This window comes from Oryctolagus cuniculus, chromosome 8, assembly GCF_964237555.1.
Source record: "Oryctolagus cuniculus chromosome 8, mOryCun1.1, whole genome shotgun sequence".
NCBI classification, from domain to species: Eukaryota; Metazoa; Chordata; class Mammalia; order Lagomorpha; family Leporidae; genus Oryctolagus; species Oryctolagus cuniculus.
The window spans coordinates 17,874,785-17,890,671 of record NC_091439.1 but is presented as its reverse complement, the minus strand read 5'-3'; the positions used below and the strand labels follow the sequence as shown (position 1 = coordinate 17,890,671).

The 15,887-nt window shown below is 40.2% G+C and overlaps 1 protein-coding gene across 5 annotated transcripts in view; it reads right to left on the bottom strand.

Annotated features, from left to right (window-relative positions):
* Positions 1–15,613, bottom strand: part of TTC29 (tetratricopeptide repeat domain 29) — a 263,775-nt gene extending 248,162 nt beyond the window's left edge. Inside the window, exons 1-4 of one of the 5 annotated variants that reach the window (XM_051820003.2) lie at positions 15,458–15,612; positions 14,758–14,870; positions 8,872–8,969; positions 7,017–7,100 (exon numbers count right to left, since the gene is read on the bottom strand). In XM_051820003.2, coding sequence (XP_051675963.1) covers positions 7,017–7,100; positions 8,872–8,963 — 176 coding nt within the window. In that variant the 5' untranslated portion in view covers positions 8,964–8,969; positions 14,758–14,870; positions 15,458–15,612. Of the gene's footprint in view, positions 1–7,016; positions 7,101–8,871; positions 8,970–10,733; positions 10,887–14,757; positions 14,871–15,457 lie in introns of those variants that run through there. The other 4 variants (XM_008267378.4, XM_008267377.4, XM_051820002.2 and 1 more) reach the window with 4 other exon arrangements.
* Between the last annotated feature and the right edge of the window lie 274 nt (positions 15,614–15,887).

Genomic DNA, 15,887 nt, shown 5'->3' with positions numbered 1-15,887 from the left:
AAATAAATAAATAAACCTTAAAAAAAAAAGACAGTGTGGTTTTACCTCACCCCTCTTAGAATGGCTCTCATACAGAAGTCAACAAATAATTAATGCTGGTTAGCATGTAGGGGAAAAGGTACCCTAATCCACTGCTGGTGGGAATGTAAACTGGTACAGTTGAAGACAGAATGGAGATACCTCAGAAATCTCAATACAGACCTACCATATGTCCTAGCCATCCCACACCTGAGAATTTACTCAAACACAATGAAATCAACATATGAAAGTGTGATCTGTACCCCATGTTTATTGCAGCTCAATTCACAATAGCTAAGATATGAATCAACCCAGATGTCCATGAACTGCAGACTGGGAAAGAAATTATGGTGTATATATGTGGTATATATATATAGTAATTTATATATATATATATACACACGATGGATACTGCACAGCAGTAAAAAATGAAATCATGTCATTTGCAACAAAATAGCTACAACCTGAAACCATTATACTTAGTGAAATAAGCCAGTCTCAAAAAGACAAATACCATATATTATCACTGATTTGTAGTAACTAATAGAGTACTAAAATGAATCTATAGGGCTGAAATTGACATTTTGTGATTCGATGATTATTTATAGCTCTTGTCTTGACTATTCAGGAACAGTGTTTTTCTTTTCATACCATTTGTTGAACTCTTTTAGTGTAGGGTTAATCTTATGTGTATGAAGTTAACTGAAAACAGATCTTTGTAAAAATTAAGAATGGAATAGGAGGGGGAGGAGGAAGAAGTGTGGGAATGTGGGTGGGAGGAAGAGTGGGGTGGGAAGCATCACTATGTTCCTGAATTTATGCATAGGAAATACATGAAATTTGTATACTTTAAATAAAATTAAAAGAAAAAAGAAAAGAAATTAGTCGCTGTGATTAGCCTGGTGATTAAAATGATGGTTTATATGTCCATGTCCCTCATGGTTCTAGCTCTTTTCTCCAGCTAAAACGCTGACCCTGGAAGGCAGCAGTGATACTGAAGTGATTTGGTTCCTGCTAACTACATGGAGACCTAGATTGAGTTCCCGCCTTCTGGCTTCAGTCAGACCAGTCCATCATTATGGGCATGTGGGGTGTGAACCCATGGATGAGAGCTCTCTCTGTCTCTATCCCTTTCTCTTTCTCTCTGCCTCTCAAACAAATGAACCAAAATTTAAGAAAGGAAAAAAGATACAAATTAAATTAGCCTTTGTTTCTTTACAGCCTACACTTGCTGACTATGGTAACTGATACTCTAACTGATCTGAGTGACAAAATAACACAGTAAACTCATCTGACAATACTGAAAGTAAGATATTCTGAACAAAATCTGTATCTTAGAAATGCACACAAATCTATTCTTCCACATAGGAGAATTTCATAGGTAAACTAGAAATTACTAAGCAGACCAACTCTGTCCCTAGATGATTTGGTTAACCTGTATCTTCATACACATAGCTGGTACTGTAATAATTGCCCCCCAGAAATATTATTTGGATATGTAAATGACTTTATTACTTAGCTACTCAAAGGAATTATGATATGATAGTAAGTAGTATTTTAAATCCCTTTAAAAAAGAATAATGGAGCAGGTGCTGTGGCGTAGCAGGTGAAGCTACTGCCTGAGGTGCCAGCATCGGGTGCTGGTTCGAGTCCCGCCTGCTCCGCTTCTGATCTGGCTCTCTGTGAGGTCCTGGAAAAGCAGTAAAAGATGGCCCAGGTCCTTGAGACTTTGTACCAGAGTGGGAGCCCTGGAGGAAGCTCCTGGCTTCTGGCTTCGGTTGGGTGCTGTTCCGGCCATTGCGGCCATCTGGGGAGTGGACCAATGTATGGAGGACCTCTCTCTCTCTCTCGTAACTCTGTTTTCTAAATACATAAATAAGTCTTTGAATAATGCATTCTGATAAACTATGCAGAATTTAAAATCTAAATACAGAAACACTTTCTATATAACTTTCTTTAGTTGTTAAAGACCAGTTAGGTAGTATTAGTGAAACTTTTGAAGACATTTAAACAATGTAAAATCATCAGTGTGAAATACAGAATGTTAATGTAACATTATTTTTAAAAAATGCACCAACAAGGTATGGCAATTATCTGGTCATTTAAAAAAAGTAATAGAGCATACAGAAATTCCTTGTGCAAATTCAGATGGTGATGGTACAAAACCCAGAACTCTACCTGTTCAAAAAAAAAAAAAAACACCCTGTGTTAGATTTGGCCATTGCAGTTAACAACTACATTGACTTGTCCTGCTCAAGTATTCATTTAAATTTTATTATGGTGCCAGAGGAATGTTAACTGGGGAGCTCACTTTCAAGGTGACACTTGCATGACAACAAGTGTCAGCATTAAGGCCACATGGTATGGGGTAGGAGGAGAATGGGAGGTAAGGTCAGAGAGTTCAGCAAAGTCCACAGCACACACAGCTTCAGGCCACATGAGGAGTTCAGATTTCATCCTAAGGGCAATGGGAAGTTCTTGGGGGTTTAATCAAGGGACTGCCACTGAATATTCTCAAAAGATCATTCTGGCAGCTGGATTCAGGTGGCATTACAGTGGATGGGGGAAGAGCAGCAAAGAGATTATTGCAGCAGTCATGGCAGGATTATAGCTGGGAAATGAAGAGAAGTAGATGAAGTTAGGATACATTTTGGCATCATATTTAAGGGGGTATATGGATGGGTTAAAGGGGGCGGGTGTGAAGGGAAGGTAGAACTCACCGCTCCGTTGGTGCTATGTGCTGAATTAGGGGAAGATTATGGGTGGAATATCGGGAAGTGCAGGAGAGGAGCAGGAAAGAGCAAGAGTCCAGCTTAAGGTTATATTAACCTCAACATCTATTACCTATCCAGTATACCCATTAGGGATGCAGTCTGAAATAAAATTTGTTAGGTGATGGAGAAATCAGTGCTACATTTATAAATTCAGAAGTCATCATATTGGGGCTGGAGCTGTGGCATAGCGAGTAAAGCCACCGCCTGCAGTGCTGGCATCCCATATGGGCCCCAGTTTGAGTCCCGGCAGCTCTAATTCCAATCCAACTCTCTGCTAAGGCCTGGGAAAGCAGCAGAAGATGGCCCAAGTCCTTGGGCTCCTGCACCCATGTGGGAGACCTAGAAAGAGCTCTAGGCTCCTGGCTTTGTATTGGCCATCTCCGGCCATCATTTTGGCCAATTGGGGAGTGAACCAGTGGATAGAAGACCTCTCTCTCTCTCTCCCTCTCTCTCTCTCTCTGCCTCTCCTCTCTCTGTGTGTAACTCTGACTTTCAAATAAATAAATAAATCTTAAAAAAAAAAAAAAACAAAGAAGTCATCATGTTACTGCTAATGTTTACAGCAATACAACTGGATTCAGGTTGAGAATATAGCTGACATATAGGGCCTTGGACCCAGTCATCAAGTACTTTACCACTCAGAGTTTGAAAAGAGAAATTTAGCCAGCTAAGGAGACAGCAGTGGTGCAGTTTTGAGCAAAACCATAGAGCATCGCATCCTGGAAACAGAAAGTATAGAATTTGCAAGAAGGCAGAGGGCATTCGACTCTGTCAAGTAAGACGAAGGAGAAACATAGCCATTACATGTGGTCAAAGTAGAGGCCATTGGTGGCCACAAACAGAGGCTTCAGTGTCTATTGGGGCTGGAAATCTGTTCAGAGTCAACTGTGGCAAGAGTGGATTGTGAAAATATTGACAGAAAGATTCTGCTTTCTGTGAATGGTAGAGAAAAGTGGCAGAGAAACTGGAGAGGGATAAGCATTAAAGGCATACAATGGAATAGGCAATATCCTGCTGAGACGGCTCCAATGGAAAAGGAGGAAATGAAGATGTAAAAGGAAAACAAAAATCATGGTTAACTGCAGGAGTTAACTGCTTGGAGCAGGTCAGAGGGGATGGAATCCAAAGTAAAGTACAGGGAAAATCCTTAAAGAGAACAGAAACCCTCTACCTACCACAATAGGGGGGAAATCAGAGTGCATGGAATTTACATGTTGGTTGGTACATTTTGAGCTAGATTATAAGGGGTTATTTTGGGGACTAGAAAAAGAGCCTGTACACATTATAGAATATCAGAGTTAAGTGTATATCTGTTATATTACTGAATACATATAAATCTATCATTGTTGTGAAGAAAAAGGAAATACAAAGATTTGAATATATATCATAGATTTTTTAAAAAAAAGTTTATTTGTTTATTTTCACTTACTGGGAAGGCAGAATGGGAGGGTAAGAGAGAGAGACAGAGACAGAGGGAGAGAGATAAACCTTCCATTCACTGGCTTGCTTCCCAAATGAATGCAACAGGCAAGGCTAGGCCAGGCCAACTTCATCCAAGTCTGTCATGTGGGCAGCAGGGCCCAAGCACTTGAGCCATCATCCACTGCCTATCAGAATTCATTAGTAAGGGCCGGCGCCGTGGTTCAATAGGCTAATCCTCCGCCTTGTGGCGCTGGCACACCGGATTCTAGTCCCAGTCCGGGCACCGGATTCTGTCCCGGTTGCCCCTCTTCTATGGCCCAGGAGTGCAGTGGAGGATGGCCCAAGTGCTTGGGCCCTGCACCTGCATGGGAGACCAGGAGAAGCACCTGGCTCCTGGCTTTGGATCAGCACAGTGCGCCGGCCGCAGCGCGCAGGCCGCGGCGGCCATTGGAGGGTGAACCAATGGCAAAAGGAAGACCTTTCTCTCTGTCTCTCTCTCTCTCTCACTGTCCACTCTGCCTGTCCAAAAAAAAAAAAAAAAAAAAGAATTCATTAGTAGGGAGCTAGATTGGAAGCAGAGGTACGGGAACTGGAGTCAGCACTCCAATTAGGGATGTAGGCATCGCAAGCAGTGGTTTAACCCACTGTGCCACAAAATCTGTCCATATATCCTTGGTCTTCCTTTAGCCTGATGGAAAATTTGATTCTTCCATTTCTACCCTTTTTATCCTTCCATGCTGAAGATTTATAATACTACTAGACAGGGAGCCAAACTCAAAACCTTGTTAAGTGTCACCCTACCATCATAGCCATCATTGGCCTTTAGGTTGCATCCCACAGTAGAAGCAGCACTCATTCACTCCTCATGTGTCTCCTGTTCATAGGTCTTATTGTCTCAAATAGACATTAAGGTTCCAGGATATGGTCAAGTACTTTACAATAAAATATCATTGTCTCTCTCACTGTGAAAAACTTAGCAATAGATATAAAGTAAGTACTTAGTAAATATTTGTTGACTAATGTATCTGTTTAGAGATGAATGACTAATAAAGAATATTATGCAGCAATTGCTTTGCTAACAGAATATTCATAATTCTTCACAGCATCTGCTCGACATTGCTGGGAGATGCTCAAGTCATTCATCAATTTTCCTTTTCTTTATATTGTGCAATTAATTTGTGTGCATGAGCTCTAGAATGTATATCAATCAAAGGATAATAGTGTGCTGTGCTCAAGCTATCTTCATACCAATGATTTGCATGCACTAGCTTACTGAAAGGGCTTTCATTGAAGATACTACTCAAGGGCAGGAAGCCCCAAAGGGAATATAATAGGAAGGACAGGAAATGACCAGTGCTACTGTTTTCTGTAGCATGAAAATGAATTTGAAATCAATGAGGTAATATCCTTGGTATTATTATTAAGAGAAAATGTAATGCTGTAGCCTCTTTTGTAGTCTTAGATAAAATTTTTCTTCAGTCTGCACTGTAAGCTTATGTATCAATAAATTTTTAGAATATGGATGTCAGTCTGTTGAATTATATAAAACAAGTTTAATTCCCAATTAGTTTAATTCCTAATGTAATTTATAAGACAATTAAAGTATTTGGATATAATTATTTTTAAATCAGAATGTAAATATCACAAATACATTTTTAGCTTTAGGCGCAATTGTGCAATCATACAATACTGGCCATTAGTTTTATCCAACAGGTTACCATGGAGAGATAATGAATTAACAATCAGTATAGCATTTAACGGAACATCCCAGATACAACACATGGCAGTTTAAAGAGCTCTCGGAAAGTGAGTGATTAGATTCCTGTAAAATTTTTTCATTCTATGAAATGCCTATAGAAAGAATGAACTACTTTGTTTTCCCACACTATATGCAATTTGAAAAAGATAGTATCTGATAAAATGAAGTATATCCAGAGACTTAGAATATATGAAACTTTTAGGATATATGAAACTTGTGCCAAAAAATCAATAGGAACACTTCTGTATAATTCCACAGCCCTGGACAATACTAATAAAATATTTTAAAAACATTTTCTGCATAAAGTATTTTAATTGAAACATATTACAAACTCCCTAAGATGCATGTGCATCTATTGTATTTCCATTTTTAACACACATCTCAAGATCCGATGGTAACAGAATCACTCAGTTTTTAAGTAAGAAACATCAAACCTGTTTAACTTTCATTGCTGGTTGCTAGTGACTTGTCAGTATTCTATAAGGATTCTTATAGTCCTTTTATTGAGTCCATAAATTATGTTCTAACTAGTAGTAAAAATCACAAAGTTTACAATGTTTGTTTAAAAAATAAAGGCATACACTTTAGAATTATTTTTAAATTAACCAATGAATAGTTATTCTTTTTGTGGGTTCTCAGGAGGGAAGGAAGAAGATATATTAATCAAGATTTGTTTTGTTTTTTAATCATCAGGGGAAAACATGTGTGAATATTTCTCTTAAAGCTTTTTTCTTCCCTATCGAAGCAATACATCTTAAAATGAAGGTTAATAAGCAATTAATGGCACAGCCACAACTAAATATTGCAAATGTGATAGTATAATATCTTGGTAAATATGAGAATTTTGAGAGCCATAAAATTAAAGACTTTGAAATGTGTAAGATCAATAGACATGACTTATCACTATTTAATATGAACTTTAATTTTTAAATGGCACATTGCAATGAAAAAATGTATTGCACAGTAAAATTCGAATTTCAATAAAGAAGCAAGACAAAAGAAACAAACTTTATATTAAAGCACCTTTAAGAGGTTATACTTACGCAGCAACCTCCTCTTTTGACAATCCTTTGAAATTCACCTCCAGATAATGATCTATGTCATCTTTCTCTTTGATCAATTGAGACCTAAATGAAATGGAAAGAAATAATAAAGCACTGCCTTATCAAGTTGAAAAGATACCAAATATATAAAATGCCACCAGGAGAACAGAAATATCAGACTATAATGCTATATATAATAAATGTTCTGCAACAGCTATGGTTAGGTTGCTGATTGATAGTTTCCAAATTTTTATTTCTTGAATGGAAAAAGATAGGGAAGAATATTAAATTCAGAATGTAAATAAATACAACATGAACACACTGCAATAATCCAATGTAAACTGAGTGTCATCCTCAGAGCTTGGGGAGTCTTCGTTTTAGTCACATTGTTTCACGATATAACTTTCCAGTTGCAAGAAGTTACATTTGTTTGGCACAGAATCTTGAACCAGAAACTCCTCTTTGATACAAATGTGTAAACTGTATTTATTCCAAACTTATTTTGCTCTGAAAATGCCGTCTGGATAGTTTTTTTAAAAAAACACACATAAGATCTCTAATTACTATTAAAGATTTGGTGTGCAAAATGATTTTAAGAAGACTTTTTTGAGAACTGTATTATACTTGTAGGACATTCATTCTTCATACCTTTGCATCTTAAAAAAATAAAATGTTAACAAGTTCCCATAACCATTGGGACAGAGGACTAAACAAATATCTGTATTTATTCAGAAGCTATTAAATAATATTAATATAAATGTTGCCTTAAATGGTTATGATAAAAATAATTTTCTTAATAAAAATGGATGCAAGAAAAAGTTTTCTTTAAATTCTATCTGATTGTAGGGATGTGAGACTGGGTTATATTTTTGCTCGTCTTGAAGAGAAAATGCAAATCTGATCATTAAATAAGACAGGAAGAACAGGCTTTTTTCAGACTTCGCACATATTTCACAGCATTCAAAAGTAAAAGATCAAATATCAAAACATTTATACACAAATTATGCATACATTGAAATATTTCTCAGCTACAGAAAAAAGAAAATTTTGATTTGCTATCCTAAAAGAACTTCTATGATAGTTCAGCTGAGTATATTTATTTTGGGCCTGGGCCTTTGGTTTTTCCAAAAAAATACTAAAAATGAGCTATGAGAGGAACAAGTCTCATAATACTTTGATCATTTTGCCTTACAGGAATTGAATGGTATGCATATAAAGGAAATAAACTTACATTTGGAAATTATTTATATTGATGAAGAATCCCTATATTACTAAAGGTCAATGAAAGTATGTGGCCACTTCAAAGTAGCCCAACTCTGTTAACATTCACAATTGTGATAAAATACATCCAATTCTCTGCCATGTACTTTCTCAGTGACAACTCCTAGAGTTTAGCAGCCATCTACAGGTAGCAGCAGTTTATGGATGTATTTCCAGGCCCCCTGCATCAATTCATGAGCTAAACTGTGCCTGCCATCTACCCTAGGAATCAAGCTGCACCCTCCTTCCATGAAACAGCAGTCAGCACTCAGGAGGGATCTCATGGACATGCGTTTCATTCCTAATGCTTCTGCTTTGTCTCCTGCACATACTTACAAAAGGAAAATTACCTCAAAACTCTTTAAGAACCGTGACACACTTGCAATAGGAAATAAAATGATCAAATTAACACTGGTTGGACAGCTAAATTCAGTTGTCATCATATTTGAATAAGGTTCATCAATCCTTTTGAGAGAGCAAATTTGAATATCTGAAAAGATGGAACTATTTTTCTGTTTACTTTATTTTCTGAAGGGCACTACTACAGGACATTTCTTCTGTGTGGGAGGACAAAATGAAAGCCAGAGGCACATACCTGGGAATGGTTCCACGGGAGCATGGCAGCTTCTGTTTGGCTAAGGTCACAAGCTTTGGGTGTGTCACGGGCAGTGGAGGCAGGGTGGTCATTTTGGACTATAAAAAAATAAAAATAAATAAATAAATAAATGAATATGGAGGAAGAGTATTCTAAAGAATCAATCTTCAAAGAATCCTTTAAGATATTCTTAGCACCCACAGCCTGTCATCTGTGTGCGCAGGATCTAGAGCTCTCTTCCTTGGGAACAATATTTAGCAAGTAGATTCTGCGGGTTGTTTCCCTCATTATTTTCTTCTGGCTGCCTTTTGACCAGTTTACTACTTGTCTGCATTTCCACCACAAACAAAATGGATTAAGGAGAATAATCTGGTTGAAAGCATTGCTGATTCAGACAATCAGCAGCATTGTGAGAGTTTTGTTAAGGGGGATGGTTGCAATTACAGTGAAGAATTTTAGGTTGGCTATGGATTTCCAATTTTTATGCTTTTTTTTTCTTGTTATAGTCAAGAATTGAAAATTGCTCACACTTTGCTGTTTTCCTAAAACCTTATCACTCACAAATAAAGACCTTCCCTTAGAAACGATAGATGCTAAGAATGTTTTTCAACAAGATAGCTGCCCTGAGAAAGCACACAGATTTACTAGTTTAATGAAGCACTTCACAATTCAGTGGTTTTAAACAGTTCTTTGAAATAGCTGTATCTCTCACAGTGTACACGGCTTGGGACTTTGGACAGGGACAGCTTCTCTCTTGTCCATGACGACTGGGGTCTCTCCTGGGAAGACTCAGAAGCTGGGGTAACCCAGGGGTGGAGGACAGTACATATCTATAAGAGTCTTGACTCCTGTATCTGGTGGTCTGGTGGTTGGTGCTAAATATTAGCTAGAGCTTTAACAGAGCTTCCTCACAGCATGGCAACCTTGGATTTCTTCTTGGGAGATCAAGGCACAGAGATGAGGATCCCAAAGAAAATCCAGTCGGAAACTGCATCCCCTTTCGGGGTCTGGCCTCGGATATACCTTCACTTCCTCTATGGTAACAGGTCTTCCAGGATTTAAGGTCAGTGAACACAGAGCATCTACTGAGAGCAGAGTATCAAAGTCACATTACAGGAAGTGAATGTGGGATGAAAGATACTGCCGAGGCCTCTTTGGAAAATACATTGTGCCACATGATGAACAACAAGGAAGGCAAGTCTATAAAATACAGTTGTCTAAAACTTATCCCAAAGAGGAGGAGATGTGGGCATGATGTCTGAGAAAGCTTGTCCCATGTTGCAAATGCTCTCAGATGCAAAAGAATCCACGCTTCTGTTAAACAGAAAGGCATCCAAAAGCCCAGTCTCCCAATCCCACCCCCACTATATCTGTATCTACTGGTTTCAATCTCCACTCTTAGCTTCACTAAGCAATTAGAAGACTTGTTTAGGTTTTAAATGACTTTTATCCAGTATTGACTACCCATGTGACCTATCACAACCAATCTTTTTTTTATTTAATAAATATAAATTTACAAAATATAACTTTTGAATTATAGCGGCTTCCCCCCCCGCATAACCTCCCTCCCACCCGCAACCATCACATCTTCCACTCTCTCTCCTATCCCATTCTTCATCACAATTAATTTTCAGTTATCTTTATATATAGAAGATCAAGTTAGTATATACTAAGTAAAGATTTCAACAGTGTACACCCACAAAGACACACAAAGTATAGAGTACTGTTTGGGTAGTAGTTTTACCGTTAATTTGCACAGTACAACACATTAAGGACAGAGGTCCTACATGGGGAGTAGGTGCACAGTGACTCCCGTTGTTGATTTAACAATTGACACTCTTATTTATGATGTCAGTAATCACCTGAGGCTCTGGTCATGAGCTGCCAAGGCTCTGGAAGTCTCTAGAGTTCACCAACTCCAATCTTATTTAGACAAGGCCATATCAAAGTGGAGGTTCCTTCTTCCCTTCAGAGAAAGGTACCTCCTTCTTCAATGGCCCGCACAACCAATCTTGCTGTGAATAAATTCGACAGAAATTTATTGAGCTCCTACTTTGTGCCAAGCACTCTTCTAGATATCAAGGTTGTAGCAGTGAACAAAAACACAAAAATCAATCCATAATACAAGTGTGGCCCTACACAAACAAGCCAAGTACAGACAGCTGTAGATGATGAGATTCCATAGTGTAAAATAAAGCAGAGAACTAGAAACTACACAAATATTCATCAATAGCAAAGGCATAAATAAAAGTTAGAGATGAAAAAAAATAAGGACAATTTTGGTGATGTTCCAAAGTTGTAGGATCTTGAGGGTTATTATAAAAACTGTGGCTTTTACTCTGAGTTAAAAATCCATTGGAGAACTCTGAGCATAGAAGTGATTTCACCTTGAAAGGGTCACTCTGGCTTCTCTCTCGAGGTTAGACCACAGAGAGAAAATGTCAACAGCAGAGAGGCTACCTGGGAAGCTGCTCTGACATGGGGTGAGACAGGATGGTGATGTAAGGGGAAGTAGAGTTGGGGAGACCTGAGACAGAGCTCCCTCTGGACAGTAGAGACACAGTATTTCTCCAGTGCCAGAAAGTCATGGTGGGGTGGGGCTGATGGAGGAGAGGGGTCTCACAATGGGAGTCAGGCTGGGATAAGGGTAGGAAGGGCACTATGGCTTGAGGGGAAATATTTGGAAATTTAATGTAGAAATGGGTGGATCTGTGTTTCTGGAAAAGATAATTGTGTTGGCTTAAAAATATGCTTTCACATAATTAAAGAGATAATTCTCACATAGATTGCTATTTTAGCTATAACAGAAGCCTAATATGAAGCAGCTTATCAAGGCGTAATGTGATCCATGAAACATAATTTTCACTTATTTTTATGCAATTATCACTTTAAAGCACACAGTCTAAACAGCAGTACTAGTCTACTCCTTTAAGACACTGAAAATATACTACGTTAGGTCCCATAACTTCGTAATTTAGTGATTTCATTATTTTTTTAATTTAAAAATATTTTGCAGGGGTAGACATTTGGCACATTGGTTAAGACACAAGTTGTGATGCTCACATCCAGTACTGGAGTGCCTATGTTTGAGTTCCAGCTCCATTCCTGACTCTAGCTTCCTGCTAACGTGTACTCTGGTAGGATGGGGTCTTAGTTCAAGTGGTCAGGTCCCTGTCACCCAGATAGGAGACCTGGATTATGTTCCTGGGGAGTGAAACAGCAGATGGGATATCTCTCTCTCTCTCTCTCTCTCTCTCTCTCTCTCTCTTTCTCTCTCTCTTTCTCTCTCTCTCTTTCTCTTTCTCTTTCTTTCTCCAATTAAATAAAAAAGAGAGAAATCAATTTTTTGGAACAGATGCTTCTTAACTAGTTGATTTACTTGAGCAACCAGAACTTACCAAATGGTAAGACTATGCAGAACTTGAGGTAAGAAGTTATAACCAACATAGTTGAGCCCCATGTACAAGTCTGAGAGGGCACCAAAGGTTCCTCAGATCTACCTCCCACGAGCCTACTTCAGAGAAGCTGTGCCATCTCTGTATTGCACCATCTTCCAAACTTACAGAGTAAACCCGACTCACCTCTCCCCCTAATCCTGCCCCATCTAGTCCTAGTGGATTTCAAAAAGGAGAGAAGAAAACAACTATGCTTGGTTTGGACGGGGCATTCCATGCTTTAAGACTCTTCCAAGAGCCTCACTTTGGGTGCAACTGGCATTGGGCCAGACCCTCTCTGCACCATCGCAAGGAGCTTCAAAATGTGGAACAGCACTTGCAATTTCCCTAAACAGTAGGAAGACTCAACTACTTTTAGACAGCCAGAGGAGCACATTGCAGAAGTCCTGATCCAGCCAACATATACCATCCAGCCAACATATACCATTCAGCCCTTTTGTGCATCTTCACAAAACTTAGCTCACCAGTAGACTATATAAAATGTATCCTTTTGATGTTTGCTTAGGCTAGATGAATTCTGCTAGAAAATATAAGCATCTCATGAAATCAAATGCAAATGATATACATGGAGAGCAACATGTCTTCTTTGTTACACGGATCAACTGCAATTCTTTTTTTCTTTTTTCAAATTCTGAGTCAACGTTTCCTGCCATTAAAGTTTCAGCTGCCAGTGCCTTCATTTTGCTCTCCTCTGATCTGAGAACATTAGCAGCAGGAGCACCTTTACTCTTAAATTTAGTTGAATGTAAGTATTGCAAGCCCTGCTGGCAAGCCTCAAGGCACAAACTCTGAAGGGGGGGTGGTGAGAGCTGCATGATAAAGTGGGAAAAAACTTATTAACTGCATATTGCAAAACTAACCCTCATCCAATCTGTGTTGGAAAGTTTAAGCTCAGCATTAGGGTGGAAATCGGGAAGGTCTCTCCTTGCTTTCAACCTCCACATCTTAACCTGCTTTATGCTGGTTCAGAAAGGGCATTTTGTTTCTCACCATCAGTACATGGCTACATATGAGTATTTGATCACGTAATCTGAATTTTATGGATAGACACATAACATTTGAAATCACCAACTATTTAAAGGGATCCTGTACCAAATTATTTTCTCACCTAATTAATCACTGCTCTTTTATGCCTTCTAAGTTCAGTCTAATTTATGTTGATATCTCTGATTGTAGGAAGTAGCTGTATTGTAGCTCATAGAAGCAGCAAAAGGGGGGAGCAAGTGGGAAAAAAATGTTAAGTATGCCTAGCATATTGCCACTTCAGGTCTGAATTACACCTGTAAAGTGAAGTGTGGCTTCTGTTTATTAACATGAGTTGCCTTGTTTTCCTAGTGTTGGTCAGACAGCAGTTCCAGCTCCTGGATGAGCTCAACCAACACTCACCCACAAAAAACGGGACTAGCACTAGGGGTGAGAGACACAGGCCTGTCACAGAAACCGGTCATATCAACCTTCCCCAACACACTGCATCAGGGTTCTTCCAGCTCAATCCCAGAGGAATACAGGCAAGAAGGGTACGACTAGAGGAAGGGGACTTGCTCAGGTGAGCAGGGGAGGACACTGAGGGGTACCTCTCTGGCTAGTACCAAAATGAGCCTAGCACCAGGAGCCCAGACTGAAGCAGTCTGTCAGGAGGACCCAGAGGCAGCTCCCCCCAAAGACAGCAAGTGGGCGGCGCTACAAGTGGCACCACAGGGGCTGAGACAAAGATCAAAAGGCCGCCTGAAGCCATTCCACTGTTGGTATTCAGAAGAGATTTGGTGCATTCTTTGATCTGCTGGTTGGCTCCCGTATCACAGTTGCAGTCTCTATGTTTGGCCCCCACATGCAAAGACAAATGAGAATGGAGAAATACAGGATGAAAGCTTTGAGAGTGCTAGGTCAGGTGGATGTGTCCCACGGTGTGAGTTTAAATTTCTGGCCCCCCAAGTAGAATTCTTCAAAGGCTAACCCTTCTCCCCACTATCCCCAGAGATGCCCTCCATGGAGGAAGCCTACAACTGTGTAGACCAAGGCTACTTTTGGAGGGACCATGTCTGAGGCGGACCAGTGTCTCCTGAGTTCAGTCACTTTGGGGGGTAAGAGCAGGGAGGAGAAAAGTGAAGTCAACAAATGACTGCAAGTAAACTTATCGTATATGATCGAGAGATTTCAAGACAGATCTGATTATCACCACTGAAAACCACTAAGAGTTAGAACTCTTCAGATTATCACCAAGTTCTTAGACTATGAAAGTTTAAAGAGAACTACAGAAAGGATATTAATTATGTTCCTTAAAAGTTAAAAAAAAAACTGCACATAAATGAGTTTCAACAGTCATTAAGTCTTTGTCCCTTGCATTAGAATTTTGGACACCTTTTGCATTCTGTCGCGGGTAATTTGCTAGGTTGTTAAACAGAACAAGTACTTCCTACCATCTGACACTTACTGCAAGTTCAATCAAAGCAGAAAGCAGGAAAAGTGCTTGAAAAGAGACCCTGGTTCACCTGACTTACATTTGCAGGTGACAGCTGAAGAAGGAGCCTGCACTTACACTTCAGCCTGAAAACCAGCGAGCACAGAGCACCAGCAAAGGAGAGAAAGAAAAAGTTAAAAGTCGGCCAGTGGGATAACTTCTCTCTTCATCCCACATTCATTCATAGAGTGTCTCCTATGTTTAGGGGAGCTTCAAGAACAAAAACAAAAACAAATGCAGCTCCAATCACTAATTCAACAGAACACCAAAATATCTGAACTATGCAAATGGACTAATGTCTTCCAATACAAAGATGATGTGAGGGATGGCCATTAGTCTGTTCTGTCAAACTCAGGAGATGAAGGTATTTCTCCGGAAACCTAGAGCTTCTGAGCTCCCTTTATCCTCTACTTAGTTCTAATCGAGGCTAATGGACTGGTCTCTGAGCCTGTTTACTTTTCCACTCCGACCTCAGAGGGTCAAGCGAGCTGGGGAGCAAGCAGCGTGCCTTTCCCTACTTCCTCTGCGTCTCTTCAGGTAAAAGGTGACGAGCTTCTCCGGAAGTCAGAGACCCGCGGATGGAGAAAGGCCAGGAGGGGTTCTCCAGCCTACAGCCCACCCCTCCTAGGAGCTGGAAAAGTTCTGACCCAGCCTCGCCTCTGCCGTCACGAACCTCGCTGGACTGGCCCCGGGCTACAGCTCCGGTTTTCCGTTCCCCCGAAGTGAGTCCCCCACCGGTGACAGATGCTGGACTCCGCCCCCTCCTCCCGCTGAGGTTCCGTGGCCCCGCAGCCAGGCGCTAAAGGAAGGGGACGCCGAGAGCGTCTCCAGGGAAACAGAGGGGCGGGGCGGGCCTCCGGGGGCGGAGTTAGACTACTCTAGGACTCGGGATTGGGGCAGCTCTCAGACGCTCCGAGAAAGGGGCGGGGCAAAGGGAGAGGGCGGAACCTATTGGCTTCCGGGCTGGGTCTTCAGACCCAGCAGGCTCTTCCAGCCCGGCTACTACAGGAAGTTAGGCTCCCTTAAAAATTAGTTCCTGAAACCCAGCGGCCTGTAATTATTTCCTTCGTGGCCCTGCAGTATCAGTTTTTTGTACTGCCCTT